Source organism: Psittacula echo, assembly GCF_963264785.1.
Source record: "Psittacula echo genome assembly, chromosome: 9".
Classification (NCBI taxonomy): domain Eukaryota; kingdom Metazoa; phylum Chordata; class Aves; order Psittaciformes; family Psittacidae; genus Psittacula; species Psittacula echo.
This window is the reverse complement of record NC_137745.1, coordinates 14,783,559-14,802,223: the sequence shown is the minus strand read 5'-3', so window position 1 is coordinate 14,802,223 and position 18,665 is coordinate 14,783,559. Positions and strand designations below refer to the sequence as shown.

Sequence of the window (18,665 nt, the reverse complement as noted above, 5' to 3'; positions counted from 1 at the left end):
TTAGCCTTGATATCAGGGAACTCTTTTTCTAGTTCTGCAGAACTCAAATAACGCCTTTGTCCAGGAAGCAAACAGTGCCAGCAGAATTCTGAATTAACACTTGTCATTGGTTAAAGACAGTTCCTGGTGCCAGAACTAATGGAAAAACCCAAGACAAATACTGGGACTTAAACAGACTCCATTGTGTTAACTAAATGTGGGGATCTCTGCTCTGACTGATGTTATTTCCTGGTTTTGTGTAGCTTACAAAAACATCGTAACTTTTCTGTAGCGATCGCCTACCTCTTATACAATCTAACATACTTCATTTTTGCTCATTTTAAGTATCAACACCAAATTAGATTTAAAAAATATCCACAGTGAAGGATTGCAAATTCTTAAATTAACATAAAAATACAGGAACAAAAGGATGACTGGAAAGAAACAAAAGCACTACTGTTAGGTTTGCAGATACGTACTCTCACTGGTGAAATTTTACCCGCATTCAGCACCTGAGGCAATTTCTGTGGCAAAAAAAACCCCCATCCAATCTGTGACATGCACTGGCACTAATACAAACATTACTGCTGTAAATCAGGACCTTCTCTTGACTGTCCATAGAGTTTATCTTGATGCTGGCCACTAACTGCCCAAATAGATAAATTCCCAATAATAGTCAGTCACTGACTAGACAGCAGAGATGACAAAAACCTTTTAAAATACAGCAATTTTGCAGATGTTTGAAGAATTCTCAAGTATTATTGCTGCAACCTGCTTATTACTGTTCTTATGCTAAAGATTACTTTCTTCTTAGTTTAGCTGCAAAACAGACCACATTTGCTACAGTGCTACAACCATCTGTGTCACTGAAAATGTAAACAGTTTTCCACTAACCTGGTCTTTCAACACTGTAGCTAATGAAAAGTTCCAACTACTTTAACTACATAAAAAGATACTATTCTTCTTCAATATTCGTATTCAAATCCCAACTACCCTGTCTATCTTGAGACACACTTTACACCATTTTCCCCAAAAAACTACACAAAGATATACAAAGCTTGATATAATCCTTTCCTATGACTTTATGTGGTGAACGTTTCAATTATTATATTCTTTCACAGAATAAAATCATAATCTGTAATTTTCCAGCCAAAAACTGGGCAGATGATGTAGGCCAGTTTGAAAGTGAAACTACTACAAATTATTACATCATTTTATTAGCAGTGAAACACAGACAGGAGAAGATCCATTAGATCCAGCAAAAAACAAATCTAGATTTAAAAAATATGACAATACTAAAGAGCTCATGCTATTCTCAGAGTCGCTTTTAAGAGAGATACAATCAACTAGGTTGGAAAAGACCTTTAAGATAAAGCCCAACAATTACCTCAGGACCACCAAACCATGTCACTAAAGGCCTTATCTACACAGTTTTTGAACACTTCCAGACACAGTGAACTCACCACTTCCCTGGACAGCCTGTTTCAATGCCATTTCAATGAAGAAATTTTTCATGACCTCAGTCTACACCTCCCCTGGCGCAGCTTGAAGCAGCTTCCTATCACTTGCCACTTGGGAGAAGAGACCAGCCACCTCTTCGCTTCATCCTCCTTTCAGGTAGTTTTAGAGAGCAATAATGTCCCCCCTGAGTAGTCTTCTCCAGACTAAACAACCCCAGTTCCCTCAGACGTTCCACGTAGGACCTGTGCTCACATGTTCCTATATACTGACAGCTATTATGGAGTCCTTTATCTTTCTGTATATAGTGCAATTTTTCAACTTACTGTCATATTTAAAAGTGATATTGAGCAGTCCATTGTTCCTGGTGACTGATGACAGCCCCTGTAGAGAAATATCAAGAAAATAATTTAAATAAAGCAGCCTATTTTGAACTCATGTAGGTTTTTATTTTGTCAATAGTTCACTGGAGGATGCAGGAGCTTGTGATTTTTTTCCTTCCGTTCTGGCACATTACCCACCAGTCTGACCACAGGCAATGACCGAACAGAGTGTACACATCTGCATGCACTCACCTGTCAGCAACTTTCCAAATGTAATAATCAAAGAAGTGAAAACAAAGAGAAATTGAAGTCTGAATGTAGTATCTGCATGAAGACATGAAACTGTGACTTAAGTAGTACGACCCCAGCAGATGCAAATCACTTATTTCTGAAAGTGATGTGATGTTCTCAACTTCTACCACCCAGGTTAAACATGCCCGTACAAACCCCACAGCTTTAATCAGGGTTTAATGACAAATCCAGTTGGGTTCTCCAGGGCAAACACAGCACAAGAAAAGAGAACATCAGTCAGGAAAAGCTGATGTCAATTCTGCAGTCATGAAAGAGTATCGGAAGTTCAAATGAAGGAATGACACTGCCAAGCTCTGTGCTCACAGCACTTCAGCTCTGTTTTCTTGGTGAAGGTCATTTTCAGGAAAGAAATTAAAAGGTAGGAGCAAAACAGTACAAGAACTGATTAAAGAGAACTCATCACCTCTCAGACACTCTCCAGCTCCAAACAGGTGCCTGAAGGACACTCCTTCCTATTTGTCTATTGGGCAAATTGACCCACCACATTTTCAGCACACGCTAAATTTATCTATAATCAAGTAATCCTTTTTTCCTAAGTCTAATATTATTCAATGCTCACAAGAACTACACAGAACTCAAAGCTTAACATAAACTGAGGTACAGTAAGCCATGGTTATGTAAAGTGGCTTATGGGCCTGGTTCATCAGCACGCCCAAATTGTACATTTGAGAAAATTACTACAGAGAGAGTAACAATATCCAGTGTCTAGGTACGTGCCTACATCTACCTTTCATCAATTTATCTTATGCAGATATAATTACATGTAATTTATGTTTCTGTGCCTGATATAACTCCTGTGGAATTTATATTTCCATGTCTTATGTGGTTTATGTACTGGATCACTTTTCTATTGTATTTTTTTTTTATGTGAGAGGCCTCAGTCATTTTACCATGTGTTGTAAACTTTTTAAAGAATGCTTGCTGAGGAGAACTTAATGAGACTAAAACACAGATGGAGAATTTAAATTTCAATCTTCCCATTGATTATTGGCAAAAATCAACAACTAGTTAATGAAGAACAAATGAAACATTGGGTTTCCAACCGAGATAGTTCGGATGATATATCCCATGATTTTTCCAGAAGTTCATATTGTAGAAATCCATTACACTACATCAGACACCTTTTTCTATTATCAAATACTATTAAAGCAGATACTTCCATTCTTGCCAGTGTCACAGAAACTGAGGACCAGTCAGAGAACTCTTCTATTACTCTCTCAAGCAGGAGTTCAGATGCATATGCAGACTGGTGAGTCTGCTCTCTCTTCTATAGCTACGGAAAAGAATTTCACCTCATCTTTCAGAAATCACTGAAATTGGTTATGAAACACAAAATATTGCGTCACCCTCACCAGAGGCAAGGCTGAGAACTGGAACAATGATTTTTATAGAGTAGTATCATTTGCCCTGAAAGGCAAATAACATCATATTTACCATTATCATTAAAAAAATACCATCCATTGACAGAGAATTGTACCCAGGTTTAGTACTACAATGTGGAGAGCAGAAGTTAATAGTATAAAAGGACTCAAACAGTAATTGGATGTTGTCAGGATTACTCCTAAATGTTCATTCTATGTCACTTAATAGTCAGAAATAGGCAGTTAGAAAGAAAAACAAGGTATGAGTTAAGTTACCATTTAAAAAAGGTAAAACGCTACATAAAGGATGAAAGCAAATCAGATCTTGATAATATTGTTAGAAGTTAAATTTGTAATGTCGCCTTCTTAGGTGGCTTTTCATTTGTTTAACTTTGATTTAGTTTGGCATTAAACATGCTGTTACACAAAACTGTTTCCTGAAGCAGGAAGGCGTCGAATTTTTTTCAGTCTTAATTTGTCTATTAATACCCGTTCTATTCTGACTCATTTTCTGTTTCACTTAAACTAAATGTCATTTAACTTACTACTATTACAGCAAAACACATTGTGTTTGACAAAAAAAGTATTGAGTTTTCATATTTATAAATGCAGATAAACATCATATAATTTAATTTTTACCTGTCTTCCTTTTGTGTCCTAGAGCTGAAGTTTTGAGAGACAAATTTTATCAAACCCCAGAGAAAATGAGCACAAGTAATTTAATTCATTAGATGTATCTTTTATATCCCATATATTCAGAAAGTACAATGTAGCAGTGTAAAGGTGTCATGGCACCTTTAATTGCATTTCTGCTGGAATTATGGTGACGTCATAAAATATGTAACAGGAAGAAATCAATATATCACTATCATTAATACAGCAGATGTAAAAAGTAAATATAACATAAGGCAAACTCAGCAGAACTTAAGCAGCCCATGGCACTTACTGGTTGTAAAAATTTGCTCCGAAGTGTACAGAAGTTGACCAAAGCCTGCAGTAATTTGCAAGAAAATGAGGGTCACCTTAAATTGTTGAACTATATAACTGTCGTATCAGTAATACGCTAAAGCATGTAAGCTGGTCAGACAATTCCATCATGCTAAACTTTGGTATTAATCCTACAAGTAGTTACTGCTCTAAGTTTAAAAATGGACTTTTCCAGGAAGCAGTCCCTTGTTTTAAGCCATAAAGTAATTGTGCTATTTAAATGGCTTATAGGTAAGGCAACTTGTTTAGAGCATCATACTTTAAAACTATAAATACTAATGTTATGGCCTTAGGGCTCCACATTCTTAGCTAGTTAACCACTAACATTTGTTGAATTTACATGCAGCTTGTATTTTATTCTGAACCTTACTAGAAAGCAAGCCTCCATTGCCTGGAGCTCTATCTACAAAATCTCTTTGGTCCACATACTTCTATGCACACTGACTGAGAAGGAATACATAGGAAAGAAAACAGACAAAACATCTTTTATCAAGAACTATAGACCATTGATCTTTAAACAGATAATTGAAGTTGAAATGCACACAGATTAAATTACAAATAATCTTATCTGTTAAAAAGCAAGTGTGTGGGCATATTATCCACAACATTAAACCTCAGATCACCTGAGCTCAAAGCACAGAACACCACAGAAAAACATGGTAAGCTAAGCTCCAAATCCTGCACCTATGTTGGGCATTTCCATCATATATCACACACCCCAAATCACAGAAATCAGGGTTGGATCTGTTCCTCAATCCACATGAACAGCTTGAATAGGTAAGGTTAAGATCCTAAGATACCCTACATCAGCACAGTTCTGAATAACACTAATACACATCATCTCCTGAAGAATTAGTAACTCATTTGGATATTCAAGGCATGTGCAGGCATTTTATTTAAATACTCATCTTTCAACATGTATTAATAAGAGGCAAAGACTATTACATGAAGTTAACCTGTATTTTTGTTCAGCTGTATTTTTCTAATACCTACCCTTCATTTATGGTAACAACTTAATGAAATGCACTTACAACAACTCTTTCTACCCATTACTACGCCACACAGTAAGGATTACACTTCCAGAAATAAAGTTTAAATGTAATTTTTAACCACAGGAACTAAATGTGCCTCCAAGAAAAGTTAAATTAATGTCTGCCATCAGAGGCAGGGATTAAATACAATGGAAAAAAATAAAAATCTGCTTAATTTTTATTGTTGAACTTTTCCCTCTTCCTTTTATTCTAGAACATAGAGAGTTTCATATTTTAAATTAACATCTACTTTCTATATTTGACAATTCCTGCCAGAGACAGCATTGGTGATTTCAGAACTGTCCTATGAATAACCATTTTTACAAATAACACTGAAATATACTCCAACATTCAACTGTTGTTGAGCAAACACTCTTCTATTTAATAAAGGCAATAGGGGCACTGTCAGGCAGCCACTTTAACATCAATACTAGGAAACATAGATAGATGCTAACATTAATTACAGAGATGTGGTAAAGGAGGTAGGAAATCACTATCCCTCAGGCGTAGCCTTGTGCACCAGACCAAAACAGTAATCATGATTCATCTTTCACATGTTGGTAATCAATGCACACATGGTCCTAATTTCATGCTCCCACAAGGCAAACTGAAGAAACAATTGTTTTTGAACTCTAACATCAAGATGAATAATCAAGGTTTATCATACTCATTGCTCAGTAAACTAAAAGCTTTATATTTGACATCTGCTCTTTTCATTGTACAGCTTTCCGATGCTTTCACACAAGTTAAAATATTTTCTATTTCTACAGTCATCAGTAAACAGATTATCTGCACTATTTACACACCTGCATTTTGTATGGCTTTCAACAGAATACAACAAAATGCATAATCCATGCTAATATTTGCTATATAACTTGTATGTATTACATTGACTGCAGAATAAATTCTAAATCCTGGCTTGATGGGTTTATACTGTAGTAACCCACTATAATAAAAAAAAGAAAAAGCTACTTCATATAAGAATCTAGGAAATGTAACTTTCTTTTAAGAGTAACATGCAATACTTACTTTCATAAACCAAACATAAGGAACTCATACTCCATTTGTGTAATAATTGTCCAGACCTTTTATGATCATTAAGTATCTTTTTTCACAAAATGACAACATTATCCATGGTTTTATGGTTGACTTCCCACATAGGTAATTACACTTTGTCTGAACAAATTCTCCTGCCATTTCACTAGATATGGTTTTCTCAAGTTCCTCCTCTCATGAAAGGATATTGAATTGAACAGCTGCTGACTTAAATCCTGCCACAGAATGAGCTGGTTCCTAAATGTACAGACATATAGCCATATACCAGCTAGCTTCACAGGGGTCTTTTAGGATTTTGGGGGTTGAAACATGCTGATTGAAGATCCCAAATTGTAGTGTATCTAAAAAAAAAGAAAAAAAAAAAAAAACAAACCCAAACCCTAAACTGAACAAAAAAAAAAAACCCACAAAAGAACACCAACAGTAGAAATGCCTTTTCATTATGCCTCCTTCCTGGGTATTTTAGTTCCTATTGAAAAAAGGCAATGTGGAAGGTTACCTTCAGACATTAGTCAGTCTGATAGTAAGAAATCACTTAAAGAAGAAATACTAGGAAAAGTATTTACAGCCTGACTCTTCAGTATGCAACATGGCTCCACACAGCTGTTCACTGACTGTATGTCAACTGGTTCACTTGGAGGAACAGACGGTTCCTAAAGCCACAATCTAACAACAGAAGCAAGTTTCATCTCTGCTATTTGCTGCCTACCATGAAAATCTTAAACCTCCGAGTCAAACCCAGGAATTCAATGCAGCAAAGCATGGCAGGAAAAGGGCACCAGCTCTTATTTCTCCCATGCAATTTGCAGGCTTGCCTAAGAAGTTTTCTAGGGTTTGCAACGTCACATTTTTTAACCCAACTTTCAAAGTCTGGTAAATGAAATTTTCCACTTCCAAGTCAGATTTCCAACTTTCAGTCTGGCAAATTCAAAACTTACAAAACCCACACACGCAAAAAGCCCCAAAAATCAACAGAATATTTTCAAACAATAGGCACTTCCCACAAACACTACAGAAATGTCTAAGGATATCTGGACAAAAGCCAAAAGTCTGTATTTAAACCACTGTTCTCTTAACTGTGGGATATGACCCCCAGCAGGCCAGCTGGGAGAAAAGATGAGGTGTTTGGGAAGGGGAGGGGGAGACAAAGCCATGCCAAGACAGGTGCACAAATGGTGATTGTGACTAGGAAGGAAAGGAGTGCAAATGGGAAAGTTGTTTTTAGAGGAACCCAAGACAAATTAATTTGAGAAACACTGACTTGTGCTACAAACAGCAGACAGAGTAACTCACATGTGAAATAATGAAGGAGAAATGACTGCAGCCTGTTCTGCATGCTTACTGCTTCACATATAACACAGCACACTGTAAAATGAACAAGCTAGCTAATTATACCACTCAAAGAATAGATGTCTTCTTATGGTGGGAAGTTATTATCCACAGGGCCCCTCACACTTAGAGGAACAATTGCATAAGCTCTGGATTTTAGCTTATGCCCCAGCGCTTCTAAACTAACCTGTCTAGGAAAAAATTACATAATGTATTTTCACTCATTTAATTGACTGCTCACTTAATGTGCAAACATGCAGAGCCATAAAATGAGGCCCAGACTTTCTCCCCCAAAGATATTAAAAGAGAATTAGAAGATAATCAAGAAAAGGTTTCAAGAGGCTACTGAAGCAGGAGAGAACAATAGATATATTATTTATATTAATATATATAATATGTATGTAGATGTTCCTTCATTTTGCTTACCACAGTAAGAAATTGTGTAGCTTTCAAAGGAGAGAACGTAAGGAAAGCAAAGACCAATACTTCAGAGCTATGAACTGTATCTGTCAAGATTTTATGCACACAGAGGCTTGCTGCTTCTCCTAAATCAGCAAGTACTTCCAAGTCAGCCAGATCCAAAAAGGAAGTTTTTTCCTTTAAAGCCTAGCATATGCAATGGCACCTGGAGAACAAATAAAGGGACCTATTTCCAAAATCATAAATAGTTCACTAATAGCATACTGCTGCCAGATTCCTACCTTTCAAATTGGAAAATCCTCGCACGAGCTCTTTGTTTGATCCCAGGTTTCATCCAAAGAAGCAGAAAATCTGTAAAAGTAGCTAGGATTGACTTCGTAGGTTCAGTTTTAAGCTTCAGCCAGCACACGATTCACCATTTTGACTATTTCAGTACAGCTTTTTTTGTTCGTCACTTCTCAATCTAATGCCAAAGTGCACACAAAAACCCCTTTATAATTCTGAGAGAAATTGTCATCAAATGTGGATTAATTGCTTTATTCATAACTGTTCTACCTAAAAAATTCTAATCTGAAATTTACTGCATTGTTGGAGATTTTCATTGCACACAAGCTTAGAGCAAGCAGACTGGAGATACTCCATCTGCAGTACAGAGTGAGTTTATCTGATTTGTAACTTTTGAAAGTGATAAGAACAGCTGCTTGCAAGGAAATCCTTAAAGCAGAACATCACATAAAGGTTGGAATGTGAAAAATTTCACATAGCACGTCTATTTTGGTTTGTGTATATTCACACAACATCTCCCCCAGTCCTAATCCTTCTGTATTATTTTGAAGTCACTGCAATCCTTCAAGAGCTTTGCAGTTGGAAAATATGAAATGCATATCCTTACGGACTAATTTGTAATTCCTGCTTACACGAACGAAACATACAGGCACAACTAAGGAAAGTATTACATCGCCACAGGAGCTTGTGACTGTAAAGAAGACTAATGTACATTAATTTTGTAGGACCAACATATAACTAGCCCAAAGTTTTGGTTCTGGACAATATGAACACAAGGTAACTTACCAATAACTCCACTTTACTGATTAGAGTGCCACAGAACTCATACAACTTAAAGTAGATTGGATATGGGATTGTTCCATCTTAATCCCTCTCTTTGAAGTAATGCAATTATTTTGGACATAAAACCCTATTCTTAGGGACCTAGAAACACACAATTGTACTCATCCATAACATTTTAAAACTGAGAATTCATAAGCAGTAGGGTTCAATTCCAGGAACAATCAATTACTTGCTTGCCAAAATCCCGTGTTCTAGCTTTAAAGAATCTTTCACCATTCCCCCAAAGGTATTCTTAATACCTCACATGAAACTTGTTTTTGCAGATGAAGTAAAAAAACCAACTATCTTTAAAATGATACGCACATTTCTTATGATCTTTGTGAGCTATATAACTTAAAAAGGCTCAGGCAATGAGAAGCTAGGAATTTACGTGGGATAGGCATCTACCCAGTAGCAATGAAAAGGTACTCATCACTAATTTCAATATCATGAGGGACATAAGAATAATAACATACCAAAAAGCACCACATTTACTCCATATACAGCCATGCTATACAATCCCCTCATCAAAAGTGAGAGGCAGATTGCTACAGCTTCAGAACAGACTGGCATGACAACTGTACCAGACATCTGGATGGCGAGAAAACACAATGACTAAAAATACTTTTTGGTTAGAAGTAAAAGTTCTTGTACATCAACTATACTAATAAAATAAATTACCTTTCCCTATAAATCTGCCCCAGGAAGCAATCAAGTATTCCTCCCTTTCTTCCTTTCACAAAGTTAATGGACAAGCTGGATAAGCTGGCTTCCTGCAGAGCCAGAAACAAAGTCTTGGTTATGCTGCCCTTCCTTCTAACTGTGTTAGAGGTACAGGCTTTGGTTCCTTCCCTACTACGCGTCATTACTGCCCCCTCCCCAAGACAAGCATGCAGAGATTCTTGTTGCTGAATTATGCAGTAGCATAATAATCTATAATCTAATAATAGATTATTTTAGCAAATACATTTCTTCTTAGAGCCTCTGTCTAGTCCTGGTCCACAGAGATGAAAATTACTCCCACAGCTTAAGCAGAAATACATTCAGCAGTGAGGATTAGAAGGTCCAGTGCTTACTACGTACTGAGGATCCACATGGTTGAACTTCAGAGGCATAGGCAGATACATGTGGTGGCTGCAGATTTAAAGCTTCAGCTGCCAGGGAATTTATACACTCCTGGTTACCCTCTATGGAGTACAGCTATCATCTGCAGCCAAAAAAACTCCATTTGGAATGTGTCAGAAATACACATAAAGCTGCACAAACACTTCTGATCCACCTGAAGGATACTTGGATGAAATAATTGTCAAATATTCCAGCTACACTGGCCCCTCTCTGCAAGCAAACTGGAGCTTCCCCACTCATAGCCGTTTAAGTAGGAAAAACTCTCCCAAATGATGATCAACACCAGGAATTTGAACACAACAAAATAGAGCCATCCAAAATACAGCTTTCTGAGGAGATCTCCTTGAGAATGCTTCTGAGTACTGCCAAGCTTGAGTAAAATTTACCTCAGAATTCACCTGATCATCTAGGCTGACTTTCTTCTCCTAGAGTTCTGGTTTTCACACTCTGCAAAATCCATGTATTTTTCCCTAACTGTGCTATTCAATGATCTCTTTATAACAGAATAGCTTCTGCCATCAAGATTGTTGAGGCTTTTCACAGTGAAAAAAGGATGAAGAGAAGCCAGAACACATTCAAATATTCCTGTGTGCTCATCTCTCTTCAGTACCGGGATTTGAAAAGCATTAAGTATTGCTGAACGTTACTGTTGGAAAAAAAAAAAATCAAGGAAATGTTTGTGTTCTAAGTATATCTGTGCCGGCACACTCTTCAGGCATTATGTGATACCAAGGCTTGTGAGGTTTTTAAATACTAAAAAAGGGAACCTAAATACAATTTTTTAAATAGAGATTTAATGTTTGAATTAGTATTGGAACTCCAGTCTGACTGCATTCAGTTTCCACTAATAAAAGTCACACCCTATGGATATCACACTTTATACTACATTTGAACAAGTAAAACAGTTTAAGAGATGCATTTTTCCTACGTATTTCATGTTAAGTGCTTTTGAAAGTAGGCCAAAGCAAAGGTTACGCGTTCTATCCATACAGTACCTGGCTAGTTCAGAACTGCCATTTTCATACTAATTAATACACTCCTTGACGCGAAATGTGATAGCTGCTAAAACACTGACACAACCTGTATCACAACCTGCCTGGGCTTTAAATTACTTCAGTGGTGCCACTTGCTTAACTACTCTTAAAACTCTTGCAGTATTTTCATTCTAAATCTTTTTCACGAGGGATTGCTCTTACCCAGTTCCTAGAACCTTGGAGCACTTTTGGGGTTTGTATTATTGGTTAAAATTGGATTAGCCAATTAGAAAGCAAAGCAAATCCACATCTTGATAACATTTAACTTTTCAGTCAAAGCAGCTTTCTTTTAAACGATAAATTCCCATTCTTACTAATAAATAATCATATGAAATCACACCTTGGGAAAAACAACAGGAAGCCTAAAATCAAATACCTGATGTACAAATGCAGGCTTGGCATATGGGTCTACTCTCATGGCCTATTCCAACAAAATGCAGGAATGGTGTACAAAGTGTATTTAGCCTCAGGAAAAATACCACTGCTGTGCTGCTCTAAAGAAATCCCTCTGGTTTCCACACAAGCAGCACCAATAAGATCCAGACTTATTCCACACTGAGTCCTTACAAGCGAAAGGAACCCAAAGAGAGGGTATCCTAAACTGTAATTTTACCTACCTCACTTAAATGGATAGAAATTTAAAAACCATTTTAGAATATTTATTAAACACATCAGCTGTTCAAGTGAAAAAAGAAATCAGCAAAGACATATTCTTACATAGCATTTCCACTGTAGTAACACTGGAAAGGTCAAGCTAGGCTAGGTGCCAGGGTGCAAGAGGCTGTAACTGATCATCACCATGGCATATTTTATAATGTCCACAGACCAGCTTGTTCCTGTGGTGTTGCACATACATGTAAAGAAGGATGGTGACAATCCTAAAGCCTTAAGGCTGAAAACAGGTTCTCGACCTCACTTTCCTTCTCACCCAGTTCTCTATGAAACACCTTATGAAGCACTAACCATTAAAAAACCAACAACAACAAAACCACCCACAAACACTTTTTGCCCTATTTTGAACAGAAGATTCATCTTGCGATTTCTCCCTGCTCAGAGACTTGGGAAACACAGATTGATTTCCTGCTTTATCCATACCATATCAGACAACTTCAAGCAACTTCTTCTTAATGCTTTAAGACAACTTAAAAAGATTCAGATTTTCTTAAACAAAATTTAAAAGAAGACAACTTCTTTTAAATGCTTTAAGGTTTTGAGCAAGCCATTTAAAACCTTTTCTGCCTTAACCTCTCATCTGTAAAATGGGATAACAGAATTTCCCTTCCTCCGGTTGTCTATGAAATAACTTCATATAGCAAAGTACTCAGAGAAAGGACTGCCATTTATCCTGTGTCCACATACACACCACTCACTTGGCATCACGAGGTGCAGATTTCACTTCATGTCCTTTGATGATATCCATAGTAACAACTTTTACAACAAATCCTTAGTTTAAAATTTTCCTTTCTTTAAAAGGGGAGTGCCTTGGTTTAATTTAGATTTAATTATTTTTTGTAATAAAGCTTTTCTGACTCGCCGAAGTTGAGTAACAAATCTCGACCCTACTAAGATTTGGTTTTCGGGTATGCAAAACAGAAAAATTCCATGCACTCAAACAACTTAGCTGATGCAGAGTTGATAAGCTAAGGCTTGACTATGAAAGAAACTAGATGCACAATTTTCCACGTTATAATTCGTGGATTATTGGCTTGAGTTATTTTGATTAGTAGTAAGGTGTGAGGTGAAGTTATTGTAATAGAATAATCAGGGTAAGTGGTAATAAGTGCTTATATAAATTTGACATTAACTATTTGAAAGCTAAAATACAATCTACTGAGGTTTAGGGGGAGAGGGGAACCTGTAAAATATTTAGGAATGAACAAAGGAACAAAGGTCACATTCACAGTGGCAATACAATAAGCTTTCCACAAGGTGATGTTCAAGACACTGAATTACAATCTAGCAGAAATAGGGTGTCAAGTCAGATACAAAATCATCTGCTCTGATTTTAGTGATGGGGCCTTTTAACTTTTCTCTTGACTTTTAAGTAAATACTTGGCTTTGTGTAACAATTTTACCATGATTGGACAAAAACCAATCAAGCAAACACAGCAAGTATTATCTGGACCCTATTTAATCTCTGCCTAATCTGATAACGTTTGTTACTCTAGCCCAGATCCCCCAAGGCATGAGACACACCAAATTCACTGCTCACCCATGTTCTGTAAAATAACAAAGAAAAAGCTTCAAAACAGATTTCTCTACTTACAAATACATGTCACATCAAGGTACACACACTCTCAGAAGGAAATCATATTAAACTTCTATAGCTTCCCTTTGAACACTACCATGAATTCCATTTTTCTTCCATCTCAACTTAGTCAAATCATAAAATAAAATGTGATTAATTGGTTGAAAGCAAAGGACTCAAACAAAAATTATCCATCAGACTCAGCGCCCACATGGCCACTCCATGGTACTGTTTTCTTCTCATCTGCTCTTCTCACAGCATTTTCCCCAAAATAACACCAGATAAACTGGTTTGCACCGGAAAAGTTAAACTGACATCCCTCTTTCAATAAATGAATTTTAATCAGTCCTATACAGGACTTGTGAAAAACTGTATCATTTAAAAAGGGAAATGCACAACTATTTCCAAACTTTTTATAACCACATTTTAATGTGCAATAGTATGAAAATGAAAAACTGAGTATTTCAGGATGTTAACACATGCTGAAGATAAAAATGTAGAAAGTTTTTCCCCCTGGTTATAACATTCCCTGGATGACCAGCAAACATTTACACTGATCTAGAAATGCAAGAACCATTTTTACACAACGGCGTTACTTGGACTCTGGCGGTAACTCTGGGCAGCCTGAAGTGCCAGCCCCAAGACACCTGCAATCAACACAGCACAAGCAAGAAGATCAAGCATTAGGACAGACTGCCCAGGGAAGTGGTGGAGCCCCCATCCTTGGAGGTATGTAAAAGATGTGTAAATGTGGCACTTAGGGACATGGTTTAGTGGTGGACTTGCCAATGCTGGGCTAACAGTTGGACTCTATGATTTTAAAGGTCTGTTCCAACTGAAAAGATTTTATGATTCTGTAATAATTTGAAATGCTCTAAATACTTTAAAATGTAAAGCTGTTCAAATACTACTTAACACATGAAAAATACACAGAAACTTCAATCTGACTGCTTGAAGTTTCCACTTATTGCAGTCCATGGGTCTCACACTTTAGAACGTATTCCCAAAGGAGACAACTTGAAGAAATCCATTAAGCTGAAAGAAACTGATCATCACATAGGAGTTCACACTCTTAAAAAAACAACCAATTACAAATAAAAAGACTTTGAAGCAGTTTGGCCACCATACAGTAACTCATCAAACTGCCGCTCACTTGGCATATATATTTACCTGAAAATACATTACTACTATTCCTTCTGCCTTGAAAAGGTTAAGGGATCAGTACTGAAATACAAAGTATGATATTAATAAGTAGTATCTTTACATAAAATACTATAAAGCAACAAGTATTTGAAAAAGTATTATACTCTTCTAAAGTGAAATACTTCTATTACACCAATATTCACAGTGATTTCTCTGAAATCAGACACTTTTCGCCCCAGACCATAGGATTGAAGTGATTTGAAATGGAAATATTTCCTGTCCACTCACTGCCAGTTTCTGTTCCCAGAGTGATATAACAGATGACATCCAGTACAATAAATTCTTTTATTAACCATAAATTTGAGACGGCTTTAGGGATTTGAAGTGTTCAGTTTCATGCTGAAAAAATGTAATGTTATCCACAGCCCATCAGCATGTGTAACAAAAACAGAGCCACAGGTTATGGGACTTTGATCAAATGATGAAAAAAAATCTTCTGAATTTAAAAATATTCAAAAAAGCATCTACAATAATTTCTAACCTCCTATTTTTAAAGACACACACACACTAACTGATCCTTTTCTGCAGGAAACAATCACTTTAACAAAAGACTCTACATAGAAAGTTAATACCATGAACAAGTTTCCTTCTAGCAATTATCTTATTTAAGAAACCAGAACTGCAACGTAAGTTTTAAGAGCTTAAGCATTTAAATATACAGACTAAAAAGTTAAACTGAACCAGTATTCATCTCAAACTTTCACTTGACTTCTTTTTATCAAAATTGAACTGAATTTATAAATATATAATCCTAAAACATTGCACAGGAAGAGAACACAATACAGAATATAAAACCCTTTCAGTTTAAACCTTCATGTCCAGTAAAATAGAATTTCATTATTGTAGTAAATTGAGATGTGGACCCAAAGGCCAGTATGGTTTACTTCCAATGTACATGATCACTTACAACAGCAACACTACTGATTGTAAAATATAAACATGGAAACTATTATTTTCTCCCTTGCAATAAAACCTAACCTTATTGGAGGGAAAGTGGAAAATTCATACCTATAACTACATATGCATACCTATAACTACAAATCAACTTTCCACATACAAGCATGCAAATAAACTACTAGAGTTTACAAATCACTAACCTCTGCAGTTAACTGGAATATAAAAAACAATAACTAAATATATATACCAAATGTCACATAGCTACACTGAAGAACAGTCATCCATATCTATCATCTGTTAGATGATACTGGGGTTATTCTATCACTTACTTTATGGCTTTGATTCATACATTTACTGCCAGAATGTAATAAAAAAGAAAGTCTGTCCTCACAGCTCATTCTTTAGTGAGCTGAATGTCCCATTTTCAAACCTCTGCATGACATTTCACGGCTAGTGGTCCTTATTGAAAGAGAACCCCAAAAGTGAATGGCATGATTAGTGAATTACTCTTACAAATGCAACTATATTGAGAAACCGAAGCTATCCCAACCTGCATTATTCCTGACTAATGAATAAAAGATAAAGGTTTGGTTTCCATTGATGTTCTGCAGAAGCATAAGAATAATAACTTTTCACCTGTTAGGGTCAGAGTGAGTTAGGCGTCTGTTTTGGTTTTTTGATTCTTATTTTAACTTTTTTTGTGGTTAACCTATTACTCCTGTCAGAAGGTAAACTAAGGTAAAGATAATTATTAAACACCACCAACATAATTTGCTGAAAAAAAAATTAAACAATAAAGCATGTTACTGATTCTTTGAAAAGTACCTTATTAAGTAGTTTTTATTATACAACAGAAAAAGTAAAACATTCTATATTCTTTTAGAACCAAAGCATCAGGCTATATATCTGGTCCTTTCTTCTAAGCAGTATCTGAAGGTCTCAAGAGAAAAAAAATCTGAGGCAGTAAAGTCAAAGCTCTTTATAATGGGGAAGAATCCTTGACTGTACACCACAGCTACACAAATTTGCGCATAGATACTGTACTATCAGGAGATGCTGTCCTCAGAGCAAGACAAGAAAATGAAACTTAGAAAAGACCTAGTGGGTCATTCTGTAATTTTAGTGGTAATCTGCCCAAATTCCATTCACAATCTATAGGTTGTATAGTGAAGTCCTCCCCTCGGGTTACAAATGAATACCCTACCCTTCATTTCCTGGCAGGAAGAGTTGTACAGCGTTACCATGCACTCTATTCCACCACAGAGCTGGCTGCAGTTCAACAGCCACGGAAATGATTTCTGAAACATTATCATCTTCTTGCTTGTGAAAAAGTCACTGGTGAAAAAAATGTTCACATGAAAATTCTTGATAATTTAGACTTTAAATTTCATATATGCTCACTAAACTAGCCTCAAATTCTTTTGATGATGTACTTTTTTAAAGGTACCTAAATTAACACACCTCAAGGGTGGGAATTTTAGAAGTATCTCAATAGTTACATGGAGCATCTTAATCACAAAATTAGCTTAGGGATTTCCCAAATCCTCTGTCCAGTCCTTGGCTCCTCCTTCATGCTACAGCTCAACACATCTGGACTTACATCTAACACGACTGCATGGGGACCTCATTTTATTCATGCCATCAAAACGACCCCAGTTGTGAAAAGAAGGAAAAGAAAAAAGGAAAGCAGGGGAACCTTCAATGCAAACAGTTTTAATAATGTCATTTACAATGCAGCTCACAAACAGGTGCATTAAAACAGGTGGGAAGGGAAGACCAAAGTCAGAGGAAGCAGATGGGAGTGAAAATTTCACTAACCAGCTTCACTGCTGAGTCAACATAAAACGTAACTACACCCTGAACCACAAAAGAGAACAAATCCCATTGAAAGTTAATAGGAGTTAGGGCACTCCATTCTTTTTCAGAATCCCACTCCAAGCTCCTAAGGATCTGTTCACACTTACAGGGTGAACTTAAATCACCCATTTATACCACATATCTCTAAGACTTCAAGGCAAAGAAGCCCAGCACAAGCTTGAAAACTTTGCTAAAAGGGTTTGTGATTCAGCAACGCCTCCTTCCCACACCCTATTTAAAGCTCATCCAGACAGAGCAATCTTTATGCTCTGAGTAAATTGCACAACTTACTGGTTCCAACTTCCATCCTCATTTTGTTACTACTGCCTGTAATTAGTGGCAAGCCCAGGCCGGGAGATAACACTGATCTCCATAGAAATTGGAGGAGTATGAAGCAGCGCAAGCAGGCTTTACCAGGGCTTTGAGACAAAGATATGGACTGGCACCTGAACAGCTCAGACAGGGAAATTGTACGGGCACAGCTGTACCCAAAGTTACTGTGGTGCATTTAAAAAACATATAATAAAATCTATCCCCCAGGGCCTCTTTGTAGAAGAAGTTATTACTATGTGATAAACCAAGATGTAACTTTACACTGCACTAACCTACTCTATGACCAACAGGCTGTATGGGTTGCTTCAGAACACACCTACGCCACACTCAGACTGAAGAGAGCTATTATCAAGAAAACCCCTAAGGATCAGCAGCTGCCATGCCAGCAAACTGCTCTGAACTAGGTATCATGCCCCATTAACACAGCTATCCTGCTTCTGGCAGTCAGCTCCCTGGCTCCCAGTTAGCCCCACTCTCTGCAACACTGCCCCGCACTAAGAATATTCACCCAGAAACTCTCCACATGGGATTAACTTTGGAAATGACCAGCATTCTGAACGGGTGTCCCAGTTTAGTGGGTAGTAATATTCCCATAGACACAAATA

General features: G+C 36.8%; 1 protein-coding gene across 1 annotated transcript in view; it reads right to left on the bottom strand.

Annotated features, from left to right (window-relative positions):
- IL17RD (interleukin 17 receptor D) overlaps positions 1-18,665 on the bottom strand; it is a gene marked incomplete at both ends in the record, with an annotated part of 45,849 nt that overhangs the window by 16,950 nt on the left and 10,234 nt on the right. The window contains one exon of the mRNA XM_080625488.1: positions 1,764-1,821. Coding sequence (XP_080481614.1) covers positions 1,764-1,821 — 58 coding nt within the window. The remainder of the gene's footprint in view (positions 1-1,763; positions 1,822-18,665) is intronic.